Here is a 16,140-nt window from a genome sequence, read left to right as displayed (position 1 = left end):
ATTTTTTTTATTTTATTAAAAATTCCTTGTATATTCGTATTTCTGGTACATTTTCAATCTATTTTCTACCTCATTATTTTATTTATTTCATTATGAGGGAAGTGTGTGTTCACCTATGACCCCATGTCGTCACCCTCTGCTTTTCGAGCGCGCGACTGTCAAAATATCAACAACGGATTTGTTAACTTTAAACTCGTTTAGCCACTTTCGTATGTTTTATGTACATCCTTCCTTCTGTAACAGGATACGCAGACCATAATTTGGCGATGTGCTCGAAGGTTATATCCAGGGCTAAAGAGTTTTTCACGATTCTTCGGTGAGTTTTGGATGCATAGCGATTCTAACAAAAAGTTAACCCTCAGAATGATGGGTGAAACAACGTTAAATCTGTCGTGTTGATTCCAGATCTCTTCAGGATGCGGAAAGCAGTGATCCATATGTATATGAGGTAAATTCATGCATCCTTAAGTAAGCTGTCGTGAGTCAATGCATCTTTCGCTGTTACAGTAATGTGGATATCTTTTGGGCTTCAGGAGGAGGTGCAAATAGTGAAGATGAACGGAGACAGAATCCCTGCGGTGAATATGTATTGTGGGAGCCAGACAATCTTCGTCTGTGAAAAAGCTGTGAGTAATGTCAGTCCTTGGACTCATTTACCATATCGAAAATATGTAGACCCAATAATAAAAATTTACTTTGTAAGATTCTACTTTTTTTTTTACTTTACTCTTTTAGGAATATTTTTACCTAGTTGTGTTTATAGCGACACAACATACAGGAATAATTGTTGACTGGCTCTGACTTTTGTTGTAAAACATTTTACTTTGTTTATCTCTAGCATCCAAACTACTAATACATCTCAAGGCCTTTTAGGCCTTTTGTAAAAGCTGTGGACCTGCTTTTAATTTGAAATCTCCAAAGGCCTGTAGTGCAAAGAATTTGTGCTTATTCATATAACTTCAGGGCATGAGGAAGATGGTTCGAGTCTTTACAGGATGCATTACCATGGCAATGTATCCTGCAGACCTCATGGTGATTTCTATCAGAAAACAAGCGTGAGACTAATTGGACTCTTTTATAGAAATTTCTTTATTACTCTCCAGGGAAAACGTAAACACCCCACACCTTCACCTCACATATCTCAAGATGCCCCTCGCTCCACACCTTGCCTCCTGTTGAACAATACTGCCTTTACTTGCAGTCTAAACTTATTACTTTCCATTTTCTTACATTAACCCTTTTCTCTCCTTTCTAAAGAACAAAGCGTAGACTGGTTTTGTCTCGCCAGACTTTACAGGATTGTTCTGCTAAAAGATCTGTCCCTATCTACATCCTGTAACTTTCCCTGGAGCAGATTACGTTTGAGATTAAAGATCACCACATAGTGACCAGTGGTAAATGGACTGATCCTTATATACACTTTTCTGCTCTAACTAAGGGGTTCATCGCACTTTGTACTACAAGTTTCATTCACCCAATCACGCACACATTCATAAAAGTGCCTTGTCTGACATTCTTAGATTCGATCAGATTTGATTAGATGAAACTTTATTAATCCCTCATGTGGGTTCTTTCAGGAAATTCAGTTTCCAGTAGTACAGCACCGACAGAAGTTACATGTTACAGAGTTACAGAGATGAATGGGGGCAGCTCGAGGTTCAATAGTTGGAGAAACCAGGAACTACCGACCTTCTAAATAGTTGACAACCTACTGTACCTCCTGAGCCACAGCTGCCCCGTCCTAATCAGCTTTCTGGAAAAAAAGTGTCAGGATTCCTGCAAGTTCCCTTGGACCTTTGTGTGTGGATAGTAGAAGTTATTTAAAAAATTTTAATAGTGTCTAAAGTATTTGTCTTTTCCTGATGAGCATCAGACAGAAATATGTATTCATAGGCAAAACCTTACTTCTTGATTTTATTTATTTTGTTCCCTTGTTTGCTGCAACCAGTTTAAAAAGAAAATTATTGTTCAGTAAGGATTAATATATGATTCCAAAACTGGGCACCTCTTTGTATTTGTTACATTTGAATTCTGTTTTTTATGTAATCCTACTCTCAGACTGTTAAACACCACATGGGCTGCAGCTAAAAAGAATCTCTTACAACCATCGAAAAATTCATTTCATGAAATAACAATTGTAATCCACCACATTTAGAGACCAAAAGAATGAGGTTTCTTATACAAATGGCAGAAATTAATTTCATATGAAGGGTGGCTGGCCTCTTCCTTAAAGGTGGAGTGAAGAGCTCAGTCAATCAAGAGGGGCCCAAAGTGCAGCGGCTGCTCCTCCACATCGAACTGAGCCAGTTGAGGTGGTTCAGGCATCTGACTAGGATACCTTCTCGATGGCTCCTAGCTGAAGTATTTTAGGCATGTCCTATTGAGAAGAGCCCCCAGGACAGACCTAGAGATTATATCTCTCAGATGGCTTGGGAACAACTCGGTGTCACCCCTGGATGACTTGGAAGAGGTGGCCAGTGTAAGGGAACTCTTGGCTTCTCTGGTGAGACTTCTGCCCCGGTGACCAAATCCCAGATAAGCAGTAGAAAATGAATGGATGTGTCCACCAGATTCTCCCTTGTCTTAATGATAGAGCACTGATACTGAGAAGTCTCTTAACGTACATAGTTTCCTTCTTCTTCTTTTTTTACCAGCGTTCCTTGTTTTGTTTTCCTTTGTAAAATTTACTCACTCTGTTGACAGTAGACTTATCAATGTTTCTAATTGGTCAGATGCTGTCAATGCTGCCCTTAGATAATGGAAAGATAACTGGGCATGTAGAGCTTGCTTCACTGTTAAAGGTTCAGGACTGCGTTGTAGTCTAGATAGGCAGAGACTTTTGGAAAAAAGGATGCAGACACACATTCACTCCATGATCTCAAAAAGTCTTTCCGTCCAGAATAAAACCTGAGTTCCGGAGTTTTCAAGCTGAAACTGGGCCAGTAGTGTTTCCAAAATTCCCAATTGTAGGAATATTAAAACACTGAATGTATGCTTAGATGACTAACCAGTCCTAACCTCCTCGTCGCTCACCATTGAATTGTACTCTGATTTCACTAAGGTTTCAAAAATAAGCGATCCAGGCAACGAACAAATGACCGAGGCTTCAAACCTTTCTGATGGCGATGCTGATGATGCTAACGACAGTGCCCACGTACTTCAAACTGAAATGGGACCGCAGCCACTTTCAGTCATGAAAGCAAGGTGATTAGTGCTAAGACGTTTAAAATTTAATTGCAAAAGAAATATGCGCTGGTAAGATGTGCATATTTAATCAACCACATCTGACAAAGTTTTTTTTTTCTTCTTTTTACAGACAGTTTCTCTCTTGGTATACATTATCTCAAAATGCCAGCATGTCAGCTAAGGACACGAACCTTCCTTTATACCCTCTGTGGGTGCGATGCGACATGTCTGATCGTGCTGGAACGACCTGGTTTGGGGCTGAAACAGTCTGCGTGGGCACTAAAGTTACTGGTGTCAAACTGTACTCCATCACTTCCAAAGGTATTGCTTAGAAACATCACTCCTCTTTGAATAACCGATTTTTAAATATTATCAGTGCATTTACTGATGATTTTTATGTATTTGTATCACTCATTTTTATTTTCCTGATGTTAATGTTTTTAGGTTCAACTGCAGACAAACAATCCCTCACAACCTTAGAAGAACTGAAGCAAGAGCATAAGAAACGGCATCATCCATCCTCGGTATTTCAGTTTTCATCCTCTTTTGCAAGTCTGTCTGTATGAACGAATGCCTGTGTTCTTACACTGATCAATACTTCTAGGTGGGGATTAAAGGCAGTGCCAGGTTCAGCCTGTTTGGTTCCACTGTTGTTGAAAACACCACCATTGAGTCTCAGAGCAGCGTGACTGTGGATTTCAAATGGAGCCATGTGGAGCGTATTCTTGAGACCCCACCCCTGTCCTCTACAGCAACATTAGTGAGCAGCAATAATGACCTCTTATAATAATCCCTTCTTTCCCTTAAAAAGCTTAATTTTTATATTTCTATTTAATTAATATTCTATTATGAATAGAAAAGGAAAACATGTATCTGGAAGTAGTACCAGCAGATGAAGCTGAACAGTTCTACACACACTGATTTTTTAATGTGTTTATCTTTTTTGATGCAGAATATCAAAATTGCCAGTGGAGACATGAGAAGTCCCATGTTTGAGATGTATAGGGAGCTGGAGTTTCTACAGGTTTGTCTCCCACTGTAATCTAAAATGACAGCAACTACCAGCATCCACATAAATAACTAAATATATCTGAATCCTGTTATTTCAGACTCTCGCTGATGGTTTGAGAACTGGTGAGACTGACTGGATGGAACCGCTGGAAAGCACATCGCCTGTAAATCTGACCAAGGCTTACCTAGAAGGCATGAAGCACTGCTGAATCAATACATTGTAAATCTGATGTAAGGCTACCTGCTACTTATGATTATTTTTTTTATTTTTAATTCTTCTTTCAGAGCTACAGAACACTGCAAAAACACTGCAGGATCAGGCTGCAAGAACGCCCGAGGTAGGATGGAGCCATTTTCACTAAAACATTAATTTCACAATATATCTGCTAGAGTCTTGGGGTTTTTTCCTCTCCATCTTTTTCAGAAGACCTCGAAGCTGAAGTCTGAGACAGAAACTCCCATTTTCAACTCGTTCTTGGAAAGAGGAGATTTGGATTTTGTGGAGCAGCTTTGGGTTCGGATGAGAAAAAGTGAGTTAGGCCCTCTTTTCAGGAAACTGGGATGGATTTTAGCATTTTACAAAAAAATAGAAAAAACTTTGTATTGCAGGTGTGACTTCATATCAGGACATTGGAGACTGCTTGAAGTTGGTCATTGACGCTCTAAGATACGGTGACATCAAACCCTGGGTAAAAACATAAAACATTTCCGCTTTTGAAAACTTGGAGTTAGATGAGTTTGGATGTTGCAGTTGTTATTTTATTAATTCATTGATTAATTTATTTTTGTTTGTTTTGTTTCACATCATCCAGATTCACAGAGACAGCAGCAGTTCCCTCAGCAAGCTCATTCTGCAGTCGTACCAGCAGCAAATCGAACATGTGTCTCTTACAGGTGTCACGCCTGTCAACATGCTGCTGGAGATGGGTCTGGATAAGATGAGAAAAGACTATATTAACTACCTGATTGGTAACTTTTACTTATTCCTCTGGAGCTTTCTTTGACTCTGTGTTTGTGTTATGCTCTCTGGATGATAGGCCATTTGCAATTTGTGTCTTTTTCTTAGGTGAAGAACTGACGACTTTAAACCACTTGGTAAGCTTTACACTGTTTCTCAGTTCTTTTTAAGTGTCTGTCAGCATAGTACTGACTCTGAGTAATTTCTTCCACAGTGTTTTTACCTCAGCACAGAGGTTGATCTGCAGGAACAAGTGATCCGACTCAGGAAACTGCACCATCTGCTGGAAATAATTGTGACCTGCAGCACATTCCTTGGTTTGCCCTACGATCGTCTCTTTCTTCTCACGCAGTAAATCTTTTGACTTTTTTTCCACCCCAGTGATTTGTGACTGTGCAGAAGTATTTCTTCTTTTAAACTGGCATTTAAATAAACAATTCCCTCTCCTGTTTTCCCCTTTCCTGTCACATAGATCGTGTTTGCAGCACTACAGAACGTCACCTTATGATGAAGAGCACGAGTTCAAACTCCAAATCAAACCTGCCCTGATCAGTCATTTCTACCAAAAGTAAGTAATGCAAGCCTTTTTTACTGCCTGCTTTATTCTGACCAAAGACAAAAATGAAAGTGAAACTGGGATATTTGACCCTATTATTTGTGAATATGACATTTTTATAGTGGACATAATCATATTGATAATGAAAATACACAACAATTATTTGGTATTGTGGGGTATTTATTGTAGATTTCACGAGTTCTTTAATCCCTCTTTGTTGTTGGGGTTTTTAATCATCTAAAATTATATAATGCTAGCAGACTGCAAAGTGCAATCAATCTTTTGGCAACTCAGTGATGACACTAAACATGCTTCAGTTATATTATCGATCTAAATCTCTCACCTCAAGCTGAGGTGCAAACATGACAGATTTGAAGGAGCTGTCACAAACGCCAAGAGAGCCAATTATTCCTTTGTGCCAAAAGACAACGACTGAACTGAAGATTTCCAAGGCACTTAAAATTGAATGAGACACGGTTGGCATGTTAGTTCAAAAGTCAGTGTAGTATTGCAAACCTTTACATGCAGGAAGGACCTGACGAAGGCGGGGGAAAAAACACTTAACAAGCAAAAATGTCAGGCCTGTAAACCTCACCACAGTCCAATCTCGACTGAACGGCACATAAAAGTCGACCTGAATGTGACGCCCGCAGAATTCTGGCAGTCTATTATGTGGAGTGTTGAAAACACAGAGATCTCAACGGCTTGCGAGAAACCACATAAAACATTTATTGAAAGTCAAAGGATATATTGGTAGATGTTAGGCTTTTTTTTCTTTCTTTTTTTTTTACACAGAATTGAGTTTTTCAGTGCTCATCTTTGTGCTCTACAGGGAGCACCCAATACTGTGGGGGGTTGAGGTGTCCAGTGGTCATGGTCCTCGTGAGGTCAGGACCTCCTTACATCTTAGTGACAGACCACTGGTTGATCATGTCATCTTTGAAACAGGTGATTTTTATTTACTGAATATATAAGTGACTACCCCAGAAAAGTACCGATAAAAATATTCTTCTTTAACTATTCTTTTGTTTTTAGACTATCCAAATGAAACCGTGAATGGGGACAGTGAGGATCCTGCTTTCTTCTCCACTATGGCGTACTGCAGCCTTGTCAACTTTGCATGAATTTATAAAACATGCTACTAACCCCTCAATAGCAAATTTCAGTCCTTTGTGTGTGTATATGTTTTTTGTGTGTATATGTTTTTTGTGTGTATATGTTTTTTCCAGTCACATCTTTATTTTCACATTTTGCTGCTCAAGGAAAGACATGAAATATTCTGCCAAACAACTTAGCTGTATCCAAATGAAAGTAGATCAGTAGACCACCTGGTCTGTTTGCATTACCAGTATCCCACAGCAGTAGTTTAATTAGAAACTCTGACTCCTTTTTCCTTCTACGCTAAACCAGTAATTTTAGAGCAAAACGCTTTACACACATCAAATCGATAAAAATCACCAGTTCTTTCAGTTCAGCTCAAATGATGTATTTATATTCACACGTGATCCAATAAAGAAGTGATGCACTTACATCTTAAATGTGTGCATATGCGTGTGTGTGCCGATGTTTGTGATGTATAAACACGAAAGCCTTCCTAGTTACGCCTCCGCAGCAGGAACATGAGGAAGATGGCACTGAGCAAAATGGAGAGTGTGCACACAGTGGGAACAACGATCTCGGTCACCATCTCCATGTGGCTGGTCAAAGGGTCTGCAAAGCACATGCATACACACACACACACTCATTAAAAACTTATGGGCATCGTTATATTGTCCAAACACTCCCAGTGAAGCGAAAGCTCAAGCACAGCACTCAAAGGGTTAATACTTGTCCCGGAATCACAATTTTGGTCTAATTCATAGAGAGCATAGGGATTCCTTACCATGTATAAGTCTTAGAATATTGGCAGCAGTACTCCGCTGTTCCTCTAATAAAAGAAGAGAAAGTACTCAGAGTTGATTAATGGCACTTTAACCCTTTGAGAACTGCATGCAGCTACAAGGGAATTTCAGAAAGCAGCGTTTTTACCAGATGACTATTAAAAGCAGTATTCTGAAAATGATTTAATATTACAAGCCATCAGCAAGCAGCTGAGGCTTATGTTTGAAGTTTTGATTTCAGCTCAGATATATCACTGACTTTATTAGTGGTATTACATTAGCCAGTTACATTTTTAATCTCTGCTCTGTGAAATACCCCGTGGGCTGAAGTGCACCGCGTTGCTTTATGCCTGTTTGCGAGTTTTTGTTAAAAAAGCTAATTGAATTCTTTTAAAAGGAGCAAAAGCTTGTGTTTAATGGCAGGTGTTAAACCGCAGGAGCTTGTTAGTCAGAATTGTAAACACACAACTGCAAAGCGACAAAAGAGAAAAAAGAAATCACATTGTTAGAAATAGGAAGCATGTACCCTCAAGTTCTAAACTTCATCATGCACTGGCCAAACCTTTGGCATTTCTGCATGTTCCTGGGATTTTCTTCTAGCTGGAGGGGCAAACAAAGAAGATATCTCAGATCGCCTGTAACAGATTCTACTAATCAATTTTTTAAATTTCCACTATTCTTCTTAAAACTATTTGTCCGTGCATGTTCTGAGATGGCTGAAGAAAAGAAACATTTATTATTTTCATTGTTGTTATAGTGTTCAAATTTTAGGACATTTTTTTGTTTGTTTGCTGTTTTTTTCCATATTTTTGGCAAGAATCTTTATTTGTTTACCCCTGCTAGTTGTTCAACCCTATATAGTGAGGAACATGATCAATGATGTTACAGACGAACTGACCTGCAGCTAGAAGCTGATTGCTGGAAGAGCACGTCTCAACCGCCTTTCGTCTCCAGTTTTCAACCTGTGGAGGTTCACAAGACAGTCAGATATAATCAGAGACTTGTTGCATTTTGGGGCACAGTACAGAATAAACCATGTAATGAAAAACCCTCAGACTGGCAGGGCTTTGTAGTCCTTTCTGCTCACCTCTCTTTGATTGGGAAATCCATTGGAGCTGATAATGCGTTTGTAAAACTGAACAGAAGCTTTGGGATAGCGAGGCTTGTTTTTGTTCCTGAAGTCCACATAGTACAAGCCAAATCTCTCAGAGAAACCTTCATCCCACTCAAATTTGTCCAGCAGCGACCATGCAGTGTAGCCCTTTACATTGACTCCGTCTTTGATAGCTGGGTGACAAAGAGATCAAAGAGCTTGATAAATACAAAAAAAGTACTTTGAATTTAATACAGTGGGCACATTTTTGCATTTTTTGTTCAATGCATGTGAGCTCATTCACCTTTAAGCATCTCATTGATGTAGTCTTTATAGTACTGTATCCTCCATTCATCACAAAGCTCTGTGCATAACATCTTCTCAGAGACTCCATTCTCAGTCACATAAATCATTGGGTTCCCATACTGAGTCTAGATGAGGATGAAATCAATATGAGGTTTTTTTTTTTTTAAATAAAGAGTATGTAGCACAAATATCAATGAGTAACCTTGACAAAATTGAGCAGACGTCTAAAACCCCAGGGCACGGCATAGAGCCACTCTGAACCAGGGTCAGGCCATCTTGGGTCAACCAGCTCAGCCAGGTCACGGTCACTAAAGTAGTTGCTGCTGCTACGGCCCGATGGGTTGTTTTTTTGGGTGATGTAGCGGGTGGTGAAATGACCAATGCCAAGGAAGTCACAGGTCCCCTTTATGTAGCTCTTCTCTTGAGGGGAAAATGTGGGCAGTCGAGACGTCCCAAGGCCCTGCTGGACACTCTTTCTTCCTGCACATTGCCACAAATAGCAATTATTTAATTCCTGTTATATAAATAACACTAATTTAGGAGCATTTACAGTTTAACATACCTATGAAGTCTTTCATCACTTGAGGGTAGTCGCCATGAAAGATCGGTGTGGCAAACCATCCCAGGTGGAACTGGACATATCTCTCAGCTGCTTCAATGTCTTTCTGGTTGCTGATATCCACCGGTTCTCCCCATTCCCCCGACAGAGAGATGCCAACCAGACCTACGGATTTAAACAGGAGCTCTCAGCACTTAGAAAATGTAATCTTTTTAGTGGTAAACGCTGAATGAAGTCACTGCACGCTCAATTTCCCAACTTTCATTTTCTTTACCTTTTTGCTTCCCCCTCCACTGTGTGTCATACGTGTGCCAAACTTTAGCATGTGCCTATGAAAAAAGTATTTTTTCACATTTTACTTTAAAGTCTTTATTAATTACTGTGTAGTTTTTATACTTTAATTGAATAAAAGCGACGTCTTATACCTTAATGATATGATGTGCAGCTCTGTATGCTCCCGTTCCCCTCAGCCTCAGTCCAGGAGCGTGTTCCCCCGTCTCATAACCTTCAACAGCTACAGACTGGTACATGTGCATAAATGTGCATAAATACAATACTTTTAATGCTGACGTGAGTTAAACTTGTGCATGCATTTGTTGTATAAATATTTCTTGTAAATGTACCCATGGATTGTTGAAAGTGATCCAGTACTTGACTCGGTCGCCAAATCTCTCAAAGCACAGGTTAGCAAATTCATTGAAATAATTGACCATGCTTATATTTTGCCATCCACCATATTTCTCTTGCAAGACCTATAAAAACAAACAAACAAAAAGAAACATATTGTTTAAAAAGTTATTAAGAACAAAGTTGAGGGTTCTCTGTATTTTGCTTACAAACCTGTGGAAGATCCCAGTGATACAAAGTAACGATCGGAGTGATTTTGTTCTCCAGTAGGTGGTTGATCAGGTGATCGTAGTACTGTATTCCCTTTTCATTTACATGGTCAGCTGGAAAGAGTGTTTTAGCATGGATTACTTTTAAATAAAACCACATTCTGCCAGTTTATTTCATCAAAAGGCTTAACATCAGTTACCTACATTTTATGCCAGTGGGAAGCAGTCGAGGCCATGAGATGGAGAAACGATAGTGGTTAAGCCTCAGCTCCTTCATCAGAGAAATATCATCCTGCACAAAATGCATACACTGGATTACTTGGTGTCCTAACTACAAACCCTCCTCTCCTTACACCTCAGACACACCACACCTGATCGCCCTACCTTGACTTTGTAGTAGCCCTCACAGGAGAAATCCCCAGTGTCATTTTGTTGGATCTTGCCTTTCTTATGACTGAACACGTCCCAGATGCTCAGTCCTTTTCCATCTTTGTCCCAGGCTCCTTCTGTTTGATAGGCTGAACCTCCGGCACCCCACGAAAATCCTGAAAAACAAAACGTTAGCAGATCTAGGTTACACAATCACAGTTTAGGTGGTCTAATGGCACTAAATACAAAATTAATAAAATGTAACCCCACTGAACAAAACGAACTGTGTGTACCAGCTGGAAAAGTGCCATAATAGAAGGAGCCGTGGTGGTTCTTTGTCCAGTCGAAGTCCTCAGCCGCAGACACACACAGCACCAACATAAGCACATGGCACACACCGACTGCACAGCGGGGCAGCATGGTACTCCTGAGCCTGCAGCACAGTTCGCGTCTCACTCTGCTTCAGTCGCTCACTACCACCTAAATACAGATGAGAAGCATTCAGCACCCACGCTTAATGACAAAAAGAAGCGTGGTCTGGAGTAAACATGTCATATTCAAGCCAAAATTCACACATGCTTGCAAACCTTTCTAATAAAACCTGTGTAAAATTGGTATAATAACAATAAACTATCACCAAGTTGTCTGGAAGCATCCAATGTGATGGACTGTGGGGGGTCCCACGTCCATAATGCAAAGCCAAATGGAGCTTTTCAGACTCAATGGTGTGTGAGCTCATCTTGCTGAGGCAGACAGATCCCATACAAACTACGGTTTCACCTCTGTAAGCAAAGCTAATGTTGGAGAGGTTGATATATTTACAGTGCACAATCACACAACAATGGATGAACTTTTCCACACAAACAGGCAAATGTAAGAGGACCTTACAATCGCTGCTATTTCTTTTGTTTGCAAATTTAACTCAAAAGTAAACCCAGTTATCTTTGCAAATAATTTCCAGGTGTTCAAGAGCATCATAGCAAAACAGAAGATACTGCACTGTTAGCATGAAAAATTGAAAACAGAAATATGGCAAAGCATAAATACAGCCTAAAAATGTAATGTGCCTGCATACTAATTCTACACACTTCTGCCTATGTTCACATCTCTGCTGTCCCCTGCCCCCCCCTTTCTTTAAAAAAAATATTATCCTTGCAGTATTTTTCCCCATTTGTTACCTGTTAACCTTACGAACAAGGCATTTGCAGCAGGTCTGCGCAGTGACTTTGGGGTGAATGGCAGCTCTCTCCTGGACTAGCAGACCCTGTAGACAGCTGTTATTTGTGCAATCTCTATTATACATTCCCTGTTGTAGCACCACCCTTCTCCAGAGCTGTCCCTGCTGTCAGGATGAAAGCTGGCCTTATTGTGAGGCTCACTGTATTGTTTTAACTGTTTAGAAAATGCTGAATGGTTTTCTCGTGGAAAGTGTTTGCACTGCACTACCCATTTGCCCGGGTCAGGTTAGGACACGAAGTGAACACAGATATTATCTTGAAGTGTACACTGTAAAAAACAGGCTGGTGAAAATGTATGCAAAACATTTATTTTGTGCTTACATAATACAGACATACTATCTCCTTATATGGCCCAGCCATACATTTTCATCAACAGACACATCTCAACATCAGACCTTCTAATTCTCAAAGTGGGTTGATGCTTTCATTCTCCGAAAATACACAATATGTTTAGAAAGCCAAGAGTTTCTCATAACACTGCCTCAAAGCATTTCAGCAGCAGATTTCCCACAAAGTTTGACATATGACTAACATGGTGTGAAATCCTGGTGACGTGCCTTAAATCCAGCAAAGGAGGAGATATTGCTAGCACCGGACATTTTTACACTGCTACTTACTCCACCCAAATAAATAAAACGTCTTCAGTGATAATACAAAACAGGTGAACAAATAACAGGCGTCTGTTCATGTTCTTCTTCAGTGGTGTAAATACTAACACTGATGGATCTCAGTAATCTTCTTCCTCCTCATCCTCCTCAGGCAAAAATCCGAGTTCGTTGTCATCCTCATCCCCCTCCTCATCTTCCTCCTCCTCCTCCTCCTCATCATCCTCCTCCTCTTCTTCTTCCATATCATAATCTGCCGCAGCATTCAAGAGAAGTTTGGTTCGATTGATCTCACTTTCATCATCCAGATTAACCTCAACCTGAAACATTCAACAACAAAATAAAATAAAAGAATTGATGTTGAAAGGTGAAAACTTTACAACCAGTTGTCATAACCAGACACAGACATCATACAACACTTTTGTGCAAAGGTCTGGGGGTGGGGGAAAAAATAAGCAAAGAAGAGATTGGGTCAGTGTGAGTCTGTCTGGCTGATGGTGCAATCTCTTGAGACAATATCATCAATTGCTCACTTTAACCATGAAATCAATCATAATCACGTGCAGAAGCAACAAGTTTATGTTTCAGGGAATCCCACTCTGCAGCCTCTGAATTACTGAATTAAAACAAAAAGGACAAATATCCCAAGACACATATAGTACCTCTCTAAATATAAACTACTGATAAAAAAAAGTTAGATGCACTCTGACTAAATGACTGTGCTCCCCTTAAGCAAATTACTGCTAGAGAAAGACAGTTATTTGGTCTTGTATATGAATGCAAATGACCGATTGTAATAGTCTCCAGTGTTGTGTCCTTTCCTGGTGCAGAGCTCTACCTCAGGTTCGGGCGATAAGCGTTGAGAGGTTCCTTCTTCTGTTTGAGCATTAATAATAGACTTCAGGGCGCCCTCTTCAAACTGAAATGCAGAAGAAGCACACAGGACATAAACTACAGGTGTGTACACAAATTCCAGCATAATTGTATTTTGCAGCCTGCACTGACCTTTAACCTGTTCAGTTGGTCCTGTAGCATGACTTTGATTTTGAGAAGAGTCTCCTCTTCCTTCTTTAACTCCTGCAGACGGCTAAGCATCTTTGCTGCTGCAGTCAGACCATTCCTCAATACTGAGAGAGAAACCAGACAGCACAAGGATGCTTTACAAAGCTTTTTTTATTCGATTATTCGCTCTCCGGTACCTTGAGTTTACTGTACTAATTCTACTGCGGATCTCCAACACGTTTGGCCTTTTCTGTCTCATCTTTTAACATTTAATACCACTATATTCAATATACTTAAAAACTCAGCAGGTAGTATTAGCTGGTCAAAATATCAATCTTATAGTAGACTACAACAATGCATTAATCGCGGCCAGTTATTAACAGATCGGTATTTAATGTCCGCAACAACACACTGTTTCTGGAAATTTTGGAACATGATTTTGTTATTCCTAGCTAGCCGCTACAAAGAGCACTTTGGAGGAAAAGCGTGTACCCCACATAATAAACAGTTTATGTCCCCAGGTGAGTAACAAAAACAATTTTAAGACAATTACCTCCGTTTATAAATTCAGCCTACAACTCCATACCAACACCAAAATTATTGAAACGCAGGATAAAGTGCCTCCTGAAGCTTCTTATTTAGGATAGGAACAGCAGCAGAGATGTTGTGCTACAGCTACGGCTACCGCTACTAGCCAAACTTTGGTTCCTGTGCTGTCATGTCCGGGTTTAATGTGCCTTCACGTCCTGTCGGACAATACAGTTGTCAAATAAGACTGTCACGGCTTTACTAGATGCAGCAATACCCATCTGTAATTTCACGCTTTTCTTGTTTTTGTTAATTAACTAGATTCAGTTTGATGTTGTTATTTTTGATACTCTATTTGTATTTCTTCCCCTTAAAAGCCAGTAATACAATTTCACATAGGCATTAAAAGGCAGCATTAGCGAAGTGTTGCACATGGCGACATCTTGCGGTAAAGTGGCAGCAACTGCAGCCTTGTCCCTTTTGCTTCCAGAAACCCCAGTAACCAATCTGCTTAGAAGCAAATGAAGGTTTAAGACGGTAAGAAAACCTAGCTGTTTTTGTAACAGCGACTGTATAAACTCCTGTTAACAAACCGCAGCAGTGGTTACAGCACCTGGTTATCAGCTGACATCGTTAATTAAACAGTATCAATGAAATTCTTTGGTACACCAGTTGAAGTGGTCGGTGTCAACTTTACAGCGCCAGGAAGCCTAATATGTAACAAATGTAGCCCACGGTGTTAGTTCCCCTTATAAAACACAAAGGTCATGCTAGTGGGAGACAAACAAGGCTTTAAGGGGAAGAAGTGAGGCCTATTGCTGCTTGCTGTAAATTTGTCTGTAATGTCACCTTAAGTAAGGTGAGTGACGTTTTAATAACAAAGAGTTTGCTAACATGCTGTAAGAAATTTTGCATGAAACCAGAAGCTGGGCACTTAAAATCCCTGCCATGCCACAGAGTACATAGGATGACCATGTATGCTGAGGTTGACAGAGACAGAGCACTCCTGTATGTTTATCTAAAACTGCCATATTAGAAAATATTCAGCGATGCACCACATTATCTGCAAACAAACAAACAAACAAACAAACAAACAAACAAAACAAACTCCAGTGCACTGAAAGGGAGCAAGAAAAGTAGATTCAGTGAAAACACAATAAATTGCAGATGGAGCTCACTGATGTGAACAAGATCTGAAACGGCTCTTAATCAGTCTTCAGAAATGTTTGAAGAGCCCATTAGGGTCTTTATAGGATTTCTTTCTAAGTCCATCCAGATGTGTGTGTTGATAATCACAGCACAGGCACCAATATGGAGCTCAGCCAAAAGCAGAAGACATACGGTACCTCTCTGTTCACACACGTGAAAACAGGAAAATTAAGAATTTCCTAATTATCCTTCATATATTAAAACTTTGCTAGTTTTTGCCATTAGTTCAACAGTTTTTTCTTCTTAGCAACATAAAGATCAGGAATCAGGGTTGTATCTGGATAACATCACCATGGTAAGAAAGGATGGGTGAACTCACTGTGTAGTCACACACAATATATATAATATACATAGAGTGAGATATTAAAGGAAAAACCTGAACCGTCGACTCCTACGGTGAGAGGGTCATTTGGCTCTGGGAGCTTCTCTCTAGCAATATATACCCAATTGCCACTTTATTAGGTACACCTTGCAAGTACCAGAATGGACTTCCTTTTACCTGAAGAACCAGCTTAAATCTTTGTGGCTTAGATATAACAAGGTGCTGGAAACATTTCAGTACATTGTTACACCTTGTTGTTTTCATGTTAATATGCACCAAAATGCTGCAGCGTTATCGTGTGCACATCCACGATGTGCTCTATTGGACTGAGATAGTGAGTTTGGAGACCATTTGAATACATTGAATTGCCTGTGATGTTGGTCATAAAGCGATAGATGTGGTCAGCAACAACAAATAATCCCCACACTTGCTTGCCACACGTGCTTTTATGTTCTTTGGGTCAAATTCTGATTATGGTTCAA

At 39.9% G+C, this 16,140-nt stretch overlaps 4 protein-coding genes across 7 annotated transcripts in view; 2 read left to right on the top strand and 2 right to left on the bottom strand.

Moving 5' to 3' along the window:
• The window catches only part of LOC134631351 (mothers against decapentaplegic homolog 3-like), a 284,592-nt gene that overhangs the window by 148,219 nt on the left and 120,233 nt on the right, over positions 1-16,140 (top strand). The gene's annotated exons all lie outside the window — the stretch shown is intronic.
• On the top strand, positions 176-7,248 carry zwilch (zwilch kinetochore protein). Of its 2 annotated transcripts, none has more exons than XM_063479584.1 (18): positions 176-316; positions 406-448; positions 534-626; positions 3,062-3,204; positions 3,317-3,507; positions 3,631-3,710; positions 3,791-3,946; positions 4,139-4,210; positions 4,296-4,389; positions 4,483-4,535; positions 4,622-4,727; positions 4,807-4,886; positions 5,010-5,166; positions 5,264-5,292; positions 5,370-5,506; positions 5,628-5,723; positions 6,544-6,659; positions 6,747-7,248. In XM_063479584.1, the coding sequence occupies exons 1-18, from the start codon at positions 219-221 to the stop codon at positions 6,833-6,835; spliced, it is 1,833 nt and encodes a 610-aa protein (XP_063335654.1). In that variant the 5' UTR covers positions 176-218; the 3' UTR covers positions 6,836-7,248. The 2 variants fall into 2 exon arrangements, with proteins under 2 accessions (XP_063335654.1, XP_063335655.1); XM_063479585.1 differs by having other exon boundaries at positions 4,625-4,727; positions 6,747-7,247.
• lctlb (lactase-like b) lies at positions 7,305-11,982 on the bottom strand. 2 transcript variants are annotated; one of them, XM_063479588.1, is made up of 15 exons: positions 11,933-11,982; positions 11,048-11,234; positions 10,770-10,930; positions 10,590-10,677; positions 10,390-10,499; positions 10,173-10,301; positions 9,975-10,070; positions 9,824-9,878; positions 9,553-9,714; positions 9,193-9,470; positions 8,989-9,115; positions 8,679-8,878; positions 8,490-8,553; positions 7,594-7,638; positions 7,305-7,421 (listed from the first exon to the last, which is right to left on the bottom strand). In XM_063479588.1, exons 2-15 carry the CDS (start codon positions 11,172-11,174, stop codon positions 7,306-7,308), a joined length of 1,758 nt encoding a protein of 585 aa, XP_063335658.1. In that variant the 5' UTR covers positions 11,175-11,234; positions 11,933-11,982; the 3' UTR covers position 7,305. The 2 variants fall into 2 exon arrangements, with proteins under 2 accessions (XP_063335658.1, XP_065327432.1); XM_065471360.1 differs by lacking the exons at positions 7,594-7,638; positions 10,390-10,499; positions 10,590-10,677; ... (1 more) ...; positions 11,048-11,234; positions 11,933-11,982 and having other exon boundaries at positions 10,173-10,272.
• snapc5 (small nuclear RNA activating complex, polypeptide 5) lies at positions 12,281-14,290 on the bottom strand. Its single transcript, XM_063479587.1, has 4 exons — positions 14,153-14,290; positions 13,603-13,724; positions 13,436-13,516; positions 12,281-12,917 (listed from the first exon to the last, which is right to left on the bottom strand). The coding sequence occupies exons 2-4, from the start codon at positions 13,690-13,692 to the stop codon at positions 12,720-12,722; spliced, it is 369 nt and encodes a 122-aa protein (XP_063335657.1). The 5' UTR covers positions 13,693-13,724; positions 14,153-14,290; the 3' UTR covers positions 12,281-12,719.

The sequence above is a fragment of the Pelmatolapia mariae genome, linkage group LG7 (genome assembly GCF_036321145.2).
Source record: "Pelmatolapia mariae isolate MD_Pm_ZW linkage group LG7, Pm_UMD_F_2, whole genome shotgun sequence".
NCBI lineage: Eukaryota > Metazoa > Chordata > Actinopteri > Cichliformes > Cichlidae > Pelmatolapia > Pelmatolapia mariae.
The sequence above is the reverse complement of the archived record's forward strand: the minus strand, read 5'-3'. Positions and strand labels throughout refer to the sequence as shown.

Coding starts and splice junctions, on each gene's coding strand:
- zwilch (XM_063479584.1), top strand. CDS start 219: ATGTACATCCTTCCTTCTGTAACAGGATACGCAGACCATAATTTGGCG. Junction 4,728..4,806: donor TTGGGTTCGGATGAGAAAAA/GTGAGTTAGGCC, acceptor TTTGTATTGCAG/GTGTGACTTCATATCAGGAC. Junction 5,507..5,627: donor CGTCTCTTTCTTCTCACGCA/GTAAATCTTTTG, acceptor CCTGTCACATAG/ATCGTGTTTGCAGCACTACA.
- lctlb (XM_063479588.1), bottom strand. CDS start 11,174: ATGCTGCCCCGCTGTGCAGTCGGTGTGTGCCATGTGCTTATGTTGGTG. Junction 10,071..10,172: donor TCACTTTCAACAATCCATGG/GTACATTTACAA, acceptor CACATGTACCAG/TCTGTAGCTGTTGAAGGTTA. Junction 9,471..9,552: donor AGTGATGAAAGACTTCATAG/GTATGTTAAACT, acceptor GGCAATGTGCAG/GAAGAAAGAGTGTCCAGCAG.
- snapc5 (XM_063479587.1), bottom strand. CDS start 13,692: ATGCTTAGCCGTCTGCAGGAGTTAAAGAAGGAAGAGGAGACTCTTCTC. Junction 13,517..13,602: donor ACCAACTGAACAGGTTAAAG/GTCAGTGCAGGC, acceptor TCTGCATTTCAG/TTTGAAGAGGGCGCCCTGAA. Junction 12,918..13,435: donor GCTTATCGCCCGAACCTGAG/GTAGAGCTCTGC, acceptor TGAATGTTTCAG/GTTGAGGTTAATCTGGATGA.